The sequence below is a fragment of the Crocuta crocuta genome, unplaced genomic scaffold (genome assembly GCF_008692635.1).
Source record: "Crocuta crocuta isolate KB4526 unplaced genomic scaffold, BGI_CrCroc_1.0 scaffold69, whole genome shotgun sequence".
Taxonomy (NCBI): domain Eukaryota; kingdom Metazoa; phylum Chordata; class Mammalia; order Carnivora; family Hyaenidae; genus Crocuta; species Crocuta crocuta.
In genome coordinates, this window is record NW_027551576.1 from 1,089,460 (window position 1) to 1,099,394 (window position 9,935).

The 9,935-nt window shown below is 52.1% G+C and overlaps 1 protein-coding gene across 7 annotated transcripts in view; it reads left to right on the plus strand.

Annotated features, from left to right (window-relative positions):
• Positions 1 to 9,928, plus strand: part of IL17RC (interleukin 17 receptor C) — a 12,590-nt gene extending 2,662 nt beyond the window's left edge. For 2 of the 7 annotated variants that reach the window (XM_077751492.1, XM_077751488.1), the window contains 14 exons: positions 173 to 284; positions 621 to 665; positions 2,175 to 2,314; positions 2,540 to 2,599; positions 5,481 to 5,535; positions 5,621 to 5,802; positions 5,891 to 5,941; positions 6,630 to 6,678; positions 6,846 to 6,967; positions 7,215 to 7,274; positions 7,856 to 7,904; positions 8,950 to 9,045; positions 9,152 to 9,190; positions 9,286 to 9,928. In XM_077751492.1, the coding sequence (XP_077607618.1) occupies positions 173 to 284; positions 621 to 665; positions 2,175 to 2,314; positions 2,540 to 2,599; positions 5,481 to 5,535; positions 5,621 to 5,802; positions 5,891 to 5,941; positions 6,630 to 6,678; positions 6,846 to 6,967; positions 7,215 to 7,274; positions 7,856 to 7,904; positions 8,950 to 9,045; positions 9,152 to 9,190; positions 9,286 to 9,905 (1,680 nt within the window). In that variant the 3' untranslated portion in view covers positions 9,906 to 9,928. The remainder of the gene's footprint in view (positions 1 to 172; positions 285 to 620; positions 666 to 2,174; positions 2,315 to 2,539; positions 2,600 to 5,480; positions 5,536 to 5,620; positions 5,803 to 5,890; positions 5,942 to 6,629; positions 6,679 to 6,845; positions 6,968 to 7,214; positions 7,275 to 7,855; positions 7,905 to 8,949; positions 9,046 to 9,151; positions 9,191 to 9,285) is intronic. The other 5 variants (XM_077751493.1, XM_077751489.1, XM_077751494.1 and 2 more) reach the window with 3 other exon arrangements.
• The last annotated feature ends 7 nt before the right edge of the window (positions 9,929 to 9,935 follow it).

Sequence of the window (9,935 nt, forward strand, 5' to 3'; positions counted from 1 at the left end):
GGAATTGGGGGCCTTTAAAGGAAACGTTAACGGGAGAATTTCAGGCTATACAGTATAGCGTCATTGGTTGGGGGAAGGGGTGCGTGGAGTGGTCCATGGACGGGAGCTCAGAGCCCTTGGCCTGTATTCTGAGCCCTGTACCACCAGCCATCCACCACCCCTCTCCTCACAGGGCTCCGTAGTATTTGACTGCTTCGAGGCTGCTCTGGGGGCTGAGGTGCGAATCTGGTCCTACACTCAGCCCAGGTACCAGAAGGAACTCAACCTCACACAGCATTTGCCTGGTAAGTGGCGCCAGAGCCTCAGGGGCCCCGGGTCCTGCCCCACCCAGTCTGTTTCCTCTCTGGCCACCGCCTTTCTGCTCGGGTCCCCCTCCTTGCCCCCTGCACTCTCAGGCAGGGGTCTGAGCTCCTTTCCTCCCCAGGGTCTGTCTCTTTTGTCTCCTCTCCCCAGGTGACACTGCTTCCCAGTGCTTGAGGAAGGTGCTTTGGGCCCTGGATAGATGGGGTGGTATTTAGGGCACAAGGAGCCCTTCCCAGTGCTCCCCGGGGGGGCAGTCTGCTCCTCTTCTTTCTTTGGCCCCCAACCCCACTGGCGGCTTTTCTGTGATCTCTCCCCAGACTGCAAGGGGCTGGAAGTCCGCGACAGCATCCAGAGCTGCTGGGGTAGGGACTATGGCCAGCTGAGGCTGGCAGGAGGGAGGGGCAGGGTCTGGTGTGTGAGGGACCCTTGGGGGTGGCTTCAGGCCTGGGCTTGCCACAATCCAGATACTCACAGGCTCGTTTCTTCATCACACACGAACTGCAGTAGCTCCTACTCTGCACCAGGCAGCGGGAATATGAAGGTGAATCTCTTCTTCCAACAGATTTATTTATCAGTACCAGGGACATCTACAGGCCAAAAGCATTGTCAGGATTATGGTGCACCCCCACTCCCACATACACACATATATCAAAATAACAATAATACTAAACCATAAAATAAGGTTTTATGTCAAGGCTCCGATGGTGTTTCCCAGGCACTCTTTGAGTTTTGTTTTTGCTTTGTTCATTTTTGTTGGCATTGTATTTTCTTTCTTACTGGGGTATAACATACATACAGGAAAGTATGTAAAGAGCACTAATTTTAAAGTCCAGTTCAATTAATTTTTACATATGTATACACTTGCGTAACTACCACCCAGATCAAGATAGAAGCAGTGATGTTTCCGAGCTCTTACATTTTTTCCATCCTATTTCCCTTTTGGTTCCTTAGCTTAAGTTTGGCCTGTCTCTTTGGGAATTCATTAGAATTCCTCAAAGCACCAGAGCTTTGAGGACACAGATATACATCATGCATTTCATGTCTTCATTGAATCACCGATTCACCTATTCGGCAGATATTTATTGTACGATGACTCCGCCCAGGGAATAGTCCTCGGCACTGGAGATAAATCAGTACACTAAATTGACAAAGATCCCTGCCTTCACAAGAGCTGACATTCTAGCTGGGAGTCAGGGTCAAGGTAGGGGTGATGGGTGGGGGACACAGCAAACACATGAAGACGTGAAATACACAGTACGCTAGCGTGATTAGTGTTGTGAACATTTGGGGAGGGAAGAGGGGGATATGGAGGTTGGGGGTTGCAGCCGGCAGGCACGGCCTCACTCTAGTGAACAAAGACCCGAAGGAAGTATGGGAGGAGCCGTACGGGTGTCTGAGGGAAAGGGTTCCACACGCGGGGGGAACAGCCGAGGCAGAGCCTGAAGCAGGAGTGTATCTGGTGCGGTTAAGGATTAGTAGAGAGGGCAGGGGTCTGCACTAGATTAAAGGACAAGAGCACCAGGAAATGAGGGTAGAGCGCGGTCAGGGCGGCTGAATTGTGGAAGGCCTTGCAAGCCGTTCTAAAGAGCCTGGAAGTAATCTGGGGGGTCATCGGAAGGTTCTGAGCAGAGGATGATTTACCTTCCGGTGGTTGCAGGATCCTTCTGGATGCAGAGGGAGAAGAGTTGTGTCAGGATACTGGGCTGGCTGCTGGGGACAAAGTCTGCTCTGAGTTGAGGACACTCATCTAGGGGCCTTCCAGTCTCAGGGATTTGAAGGAACTCTAAGGGGTCAGTTGGAGGGTGTGACCAGGCTCCAGTGTGCAGAAGAGGTGACGGAAGTCTCTCTCTTTGCCCCCTCCACCCGCACAGCCCTGCCCTGGCTCAATGTGTCTGCCGACGGTGAGGATGTGCACCTGGTGCTGGACGTCTCTGAGGAGCAGCGCTTTGGCCTCTCCCTGTACTGGAACCAGGTCCAGGGCCCTACAAAACCCTGGTGGCACAGAAACCTGGTGAGGCCTCCCTGTCCCTGAGTCCATTCCCACTGTAGGCCGATGCCCATGCTAAGGAGGCGAGTGCGTTATCAAAGGGGACCCTTGAAGAGGACACAGCGCCCCCCACCCAAAGCAAGGAATATTGGGGGGGGGGGACAGCTACCTGCCTGGTTTCCTCGACTTTGGCCTCCAGCCTTCCTGCTCCTCATCTCCCCTACTTCTCCCCTTCTGCTTGTCCCACAGACTGGGCCACAAACCATTCCCTTGAACCATACAGATCTATTTCCCTGCCTTTGTATTCAGGTAAGAGAAGAGCCCAGCGAGGTGCCAGGGGAAGGGAACTGGGGAACTGATGAGGGGGATGGCCCTGACCCTCCTAGTCTCCCCATCCTCCACACTCTGCATTGAGGTGGGAACTATCGCTCCCTAGGGTGACTAGCCCTCTCCTGGCCTTTGCTGTCCTGTCTTCTGCCCAGTTGCGGGCTCTGGATGCTTTTCCTGATGCTCTCTCCACAGGACTCCTACTTATGCTTCACGGCCCCTTTCAAATGTCACCTCCTCCTTGAAGACCTCCCTTTCTCCTCCAATTGTCTCTTTGTGCTCCCCTGGAAAGTAGAGCACGTGCTGTGAACTCAGACCGGTTTGAATCCTGACTCTTGCCATTTGCTAGCTGTGTGACCTCGTGCAAGTCACTTGAGCTCTCTGAGTCTGTTTTCTGCCTGTAAAATGGGACTAACAATAGTCATAGGGCTGTTATAAAAGGAAGTATCCAGGCTTCTGTATGTTGGCTCTTTCTTCTTCCTTTTTTTTTTTTTTTAAAGATTTTATTTTTAAGTAATCTCTACACCTAGCATGGGCCTTGAATTTACAACTCGGAGATCAAGAGTCACGTGCTCTACCGACTGAGCCGGCCAGGTGCCCCTCTTTCCTCTGAAAGATACATGATTGTGTGTCTAAATGGTCATCAGGTCCCATCTGTTTTCCCTCTGACATTAATGTCTGTCATTCCCCCTACCTGAAATGCCCTCCTTTCTTTGCTGTACAACCAAATCCTTCCAACTCAAATGTCACCTCTTTCCCAGAACTTTTCCTCAACTCTCTGGCCTCTCCTATCTTCCAGTCTTCCTGCACTCGTGTCTTTCCATTTGTCACTTCCTTTCTTATTTGGGCACCTGTCTCGTTTCTTCTTGCATATAACAGATGCTCAATAAATGAGGGACCAATTTATTAATTTATATACACATTTTCCCCCTTTTTTCTTTATTGAGAAAAAAATGACATCTAATATTTTATTAGTTCCAGGTATCCAACATAAGGACTCAGTATTTGTAGATCCTGGGAAATGATCACCAGAAAAAATTAATATCAGTCACCATACAGAGCTGCACCTTTTTTCTGGTGATGAGAACTTTTAAGATGTACTCTTAGCAATTTTTAAATACACAACTACAGTCCCCATGCTGTTCATTATATTCCCAAGACTTCTTTTACAACTGGAAATTTCTATCTTTCAACCTGCTTCACCCATTTTGTTCACTCCTCAGTGCCACTTCAGGCAATCACCATTCTTCTCTCTGTATCCGTGAGTTTGGTTTTGGGTTTTTGTTGTTGTTGTTGTTGTTGCTGCTTTTTGTTTTTGTAGATTCCACACATAAGTAAGATCATGTGGTATTCGTCTTTCTCTGATTTATTTTACTTAGCATAATGCCCTCGAGATCTATCCATCCATCTTGTTCACTTCTTTATATGGCTGAATAATATTCCATTCCATTTAACCATTCATCCACCATCCGCGGTTACTTAGGTTGTTTCATGTCTTGCTGTAAATATCGGTGCAATGGACATAGGGGTACAGGTCATCTTTTCTAGATAGGATTTCATTTCCCTTGGATAAATACCCAGATGTAAAATTGCTCAATTACATGGTAGTTCTATTTTTAATCTTCTGACGAATTTCCATACTGCTTTCCACAATGGCTGCACCAATTTAGACTCAACAAAGATATACAAGCGTTCTCTTTTCTCCACATCATCACCAACACTTGTCATTTCTTGCTTTTTTGTTTGTTTGGTTTTTTTTTTTACAAATAGTTTATTGTCAAGTTGTTTTCCATAACACCCAGTGCTCATCCCCACAAGTGCCCTCCTCCATGCCCATCTCCCCCCTCCCAATTTATATACACATTTTATCCTCACTACAACTGTGAATTTGTAATTTCCTTGAAGATAAGGAAATAATATCTAATTCAAATTGAGTAACTCCCCCAGAGCCTCGCACAATGCCTGGCATGTAGTGAATGCTAATTAAGCCTGTTAAAGGATTGAACGAATGAAACTCTACTAACTAGTACTGTGACAGGACGCATAACAGATGCTCATGAAATGTTTGCTGTGATATAAAAGTCCTTACTGCCAAGCACAATGCCTGTTACCTAGTGGGTGGTCTTAACTGAAAGTTTGCTGAATAAATTAATGTATTATCTCTACAGCTTAGCACAGGGCTAAGCAAAGAATAGATATGCTTTAAAAGGCTATTGAAAGAACTGGGGTGCCTGGCTGGCTTAGTTGATACAGTATGTGACTTTTGATGTCAGGGTCAGGAGTTCAAGCCCACTGCAGGTAGCGTTTACTTAAAAAAACTATATATATATGCATATATATATATATGCACTCCTGGAAGGAAGTGGAAGCCCAGGGGGCCATATTTCCTGACACCACTCATTACTCTTTTTCCACAGAAGAGTATATATATTTTTTCTATTAAAAGAATAAATGTCTGCTCCTGAAATTGTTGTACTATATGCTAACTAACTTGGATGTAAATGAAAAAAAAATAAATTATTAATTTAAAAAAGAGAAAGAATAAATGAATGTGTCCTTAACACCTAGCACGGTACCCGGCACATAGTAGGTTCACACAAAGTGATCATGGATTTAATTATCAATGTCCCTGGTGCCTACCACAGTGCTAAGACACATAGTAGGTACTCATTAAAAGTCTGTTGAATGAAGATGTTGCCAGACACTGGCATCGGGTTTGCTGGAAGAATAAATGTGTGCAACTCTAGGGCAAAGGGCAAAAAGACCGGACAAGTGCTTATGAAATATCAGTGCCTAGTAGAGGCTAGGGTCCTGGCGGGTCAGCTGGGTTGAACTGACTTGTAGAGCCCTGTTTCTCTCCCAGGTGTGGCCGCTAGAGCCCGACTCGGTCAGGACAAGCATCTGCCCCTTTAGGGAAGGTGAGCAAACCCGGGCTGGGGCCAGGGTGGGAACGGTGAGGTGGACGAGTGCTGGGCGCCCAGTGACCCCGCCCTCTCCTTGCAGACCCGCGGGCACACCGGAACCTCTGGCGTGTGGCCCGGCTGCAGCTGCTGCCCCCGAGGGGCTGGAGGCTAGATGCGCCCTGCTCACTGCCTGCCGAGGCCACTCTGTGCTGGCAGGCACCAGGCGGGGGTCCCTGCCAGTCGCTGGTCCCACTGCTGCCACCAGCAAATGTCACTATCAACGTAAGTGAAGTGGTGGGAGGCTCCTGGAAGGACGCAGAAGCCCAGGGGGCCGTATTTCCTGACCCCGCCCATTACTCTCTTTCCACAGAAGGCAGTTGAATTGCCGTTGCTGAATGCCCACCCCAACCTCTGTGTCCAGGTGAGAAGGGGGCACAAGAGCTCTGGGCTAGGGGCAGGATCCAGAGTGGACCTTCCCAGATAAGTCACTGTCTTCTGGATCCACTTTATCCTTAAGTCACTGGAGCAAAGTTGTTACCCCTGGGAGTTCCACTATTGCCTTTAGCAGTGCCATGGGACTGGGCAAGTCACTTTACCTCTCTGAATGTCAGTCTCCTCAGCTGTTTAATGGGGATGATCATAGGAACTACTTCACAGTAGTGAATAAAACCAGTACATGTTCCCACCCTACAGAGCTTATGTTCTAATAGAGAAAGGCGGACGAGAGACCTACACGCTATGTTAAAATTGTATATAAATACTATGGGAAAGGTGGGGAAGGATGAAGGACGGTTGGGGTTGCAGTTTCGAGTGGAGTAGTCAGATGAGGCCTCTTGGGTGAAGGTGGTTAGGTGAGAAGGGAATGTGAAGACGTGAAAAGAGCTCATTTAGGGTCATAAGGCCCTTTAGCACAGACACCCTCACAAGGTTAAGGCTGAGAAAAATGAGGTATCTCCTGATCACCCAGCCTTGAACCCCGATCTGCCTTCGATCCAGAGCGCAGACTCCCCCCCACCCCCAACCTCACAGGCCTCCCCTTACTGTCCTTCTCTTCTTTATGGCCTTGGCTCTTGCTCTTTCCTGTGCCCCTGACCTTGGCCCCTTCTCAGCAGGTGAGCAGCTGGGAGAAGCTGCAGCTGCAAGAATGCCTGTGGGTTGGTGAGTGAAGCCTGGAGAAGGCGGGAGCAGGGCCATCGTGATAGGGGTCACCCTTGGAAGGGCCAGCTCTTGGGGGGTGACGGTCAGGCACAGGAACGGGTGGGGGGCAAGTGGCAGCCTCCAGCAAGGTTGGGTCTCACCCAAGACTCTGCTCTCACCCTTTCCAGACTCCCTTGGGCCCCTCAAGGATGATATGCTGTTGGTGGAGACACGAGGCGCCCACGACAACAGAGCGGTCTGTGCCCTGGAGCCCAGTGGCTGCACCCCACTACTCAGCAGGGCCTCCACGGTGAGGGCTCGGGGACCCTCCTCCACGCACCTTTCCGGTTCTGTCCCAAGCCTGGCCTCGAAGTTCCACCGTATTCAATTTCCCCTCCTCTGTTCCAGGCCCTGTGCTGGTGTCTGGGAATGTGGGGCNTTCTCAGTGGCCTCCTAGTAGTGTCCAGCCCCCCCACCCCCAACTATTCTGCTCAGCTACAGCTCGCTGGTCTTCTAAATGCGGTGCCCCCGGTGACAGTCCCCTTTTGTCTTGGCAGAGGGCAGGTCGCCTTGGAGAGCAATTACTGCAGGGCCTGCAGTCCGGCCAGTGTCTGCCCGTGAGTAGGCAGCAGGGGGTCCCCGCCCCAACGCCCAAGGGCAATGGGCCTAAAGCTCTGTGTTGAGCTTCTTCCATCTCTGCCCCCGCCTTGTGCCTCGCAGAGGGCACCAGGGAGACTCTCACCCTTCCCACGCAGGGGCCTCCTCGCTGCTCCCCCTAGTGCCCACTCACCATCTATTTGTGCTTATTCGTGTCCAGCCCTAGGGAAGCCAAGAGTTGAAGAAGCATAGTTCCTGTTCCCAAGCTGCTCATTGCTGGCTAGAAGCCAGTAAACAGATAACCAAATTCATATGTGCTAAGCATCGGGTTCCACAGAAAGCTTCGAGGAAGGGTCATGTGCCAGATCTGGCAAGGAGGAAGGCAGCGGTCTGGGCAGCAGGCATAATGTGATCAAACAGAGCAGCTTGTGGAGAGCTACAGTGTGGGTGTGTGTGTGTGTGTGTGTGAGAGAGAGAGAGGGAGGGAGAGAGGGAGAGAGGGAGAGAGAGAAATGCATAGCTGAGGCTGGAAATTTGGAGATCAGGCTGGCCAGAACTTGTGACGTGGGGCCATGGCCTTGGTTTTGTTTGTGTCTTACAGCTGTGGGACGATGACCTGAGGGCACTGTGGGCCTGCCCCATGGACAAGTGTGAGTATGACAAGATCTGCCCTTCCCCCCTGTGCCAGGAACTGGACTCTAGATATTCTTAGGGCAGCACACGCAATGGCCTGTCCTTCCCTGGCTCAGATCAATCAGAGGGGCATTCCTTCCTTCATCCAAAAGCCAAGAAGGGAGCTCACAGGGATTCTAGCATCACCAAAAAGACACAATCCCTGCCCCCACCGCAGCCAGAGAAGGCTAGAAAGACATTAGCAAATAGTAAACGTGAACTATTGAAGCATTTGCTAGAAAGCATCTAAAACCATGAATGCATATAACGCGGACCTGACTTAGATGGGGTGAGGCCGGGAAAAGGGTCCAGCTGTTCTTAAGGCTGAGCTGAGTGAAGGGGGGAGAGATGCTTTTTGGGGGGAACTTCAAGGTGGCCATTGTGGCTGGAGGGTCTTGGGAGACAGACCTCTATGACAAGGATGCAAGGGTCATCTAGGGCTATGGGAGCTGAGGTAAGGAATTGGATTTTATGTTAAGAGCAGTGGGAGCTTCCTGAAAGGCTATAATCACATTTGTATTTTAAAAAGGTCTCTGGAACTGCCATGTAGTGAATGAATTGGAGGCAAAAAAGAGGTCAGGGGCACGGTTTAGAAGGCTGTTGGAGTCATCAAGAGAGTGAGGTCAAGGGCCCAGCAACACTAGGCTTAGGGGACAATATTAGCTGTCACTTGAACACTTACCATGCCCAGCATTGTAAGTGCTTTGTGTGTATTAATATGCGTAGTCCGCCCAACAACCTTATGAAATAGGTACTATGGTTAACCCAGTTTCACAGAGGTGAAAACTAAGACAGAAGACGAAATGAGTTATCCAAAGTCACCCAGGCAGATGGATCTATGTTCATATATTGACTCTGACACTACATGCTGTGGACTTTGGGCAAATCCTTCCATTTCTCTCAGCCAGTTCGGTCACATGTGGCAGCCCCAGAGATCTTTTAAATCTTTGAGTTTTTCTCCTTCGTGAAGTGGGTGAAAGCGATGGCATCTAACTAGCCTGTCCTCTCCCCTGGGTCTCCTAGACGTTCACCAGCGCTGGGCCCTGGTGTGGCTGGCCTGCCTCCTCTTTGCCGCTGTGCTTTTCCTTCTCTTCCTTTTCAAAAAGGACCGAGTGAAAGGTGAGCGCTTCCGGGCTCCCCACCCCCCAGAGCCAGAACGGGGAGTTCGCCTCGAGAAGGTGGCGGCCGAGCTCACGGGCTGCCCCCCGGCCCTCTCCCCTAACAGTGTGGCTGAGGCTCTTGAAGGAGGACATCCGCGCGGGGGGTGAGTGTGAGCAAGCGCCAGGCGGGCGGCCGCGCCCTGCGGGCCGGGCCTCGGGCCTTCTCACGTCTTGCCTTCCCCTCGATTTCCCCCGGCAGCTGCCGCCCGGGGCCGCGCGGCTCTGCTCCTCTACTCGGCCGAGGACTCCGGCTTCGAGCGCTTGGTGGGCGCCCTGGCGTCGGCGCTGTGCCAGCTGCCGCTGCGCGTGGCCGTGGACCTGTGGAGCCGTCGTGAACTGAGCGCGCAGGGGCCCCTGGCCTGGCTGCACGCGCAGAGGCGCCAGACCCTCCAGGAGGGCGGCGTGGTGGTGCTGCTCTTCTCGCCCGGGGCCGTGGCGCTGTGCCGGGAGTGGCTGCAGGACGGGGCTCCGGCTCCCGCCCCGCAGGGCGCGCACGACGCCTTCGCCGCCTCGCTCAGCTGCGTGCTGCCCGACTTCCTGCAGGGCCGGGCGCCCGGCCGCTACGTCGGGGCCTACTTCGACGGACTGCTCCACTCCGAGGCCGTGCCGGCCCTTTTCCGCAGCGTGCCGGTCTTCTCCCTGCCCTCCCAGCTGCCCGGCTTCCTGGGGGCCCTGCAGGAGCCCGGGGACCCCCGCCCCGGGCTGCTGGGGGAGAGGGCGAGGCAAGTGTCTCGGGCCCTGCAGCCCGCCCTGGACCAGCTGCTCCGGGCTCCCGGGGCTCCCGGGGCCCCCGGGCACGGGACGCGGGATGGCACGTGACGCCGGGGAGACAACTCGAATAAATGCAGG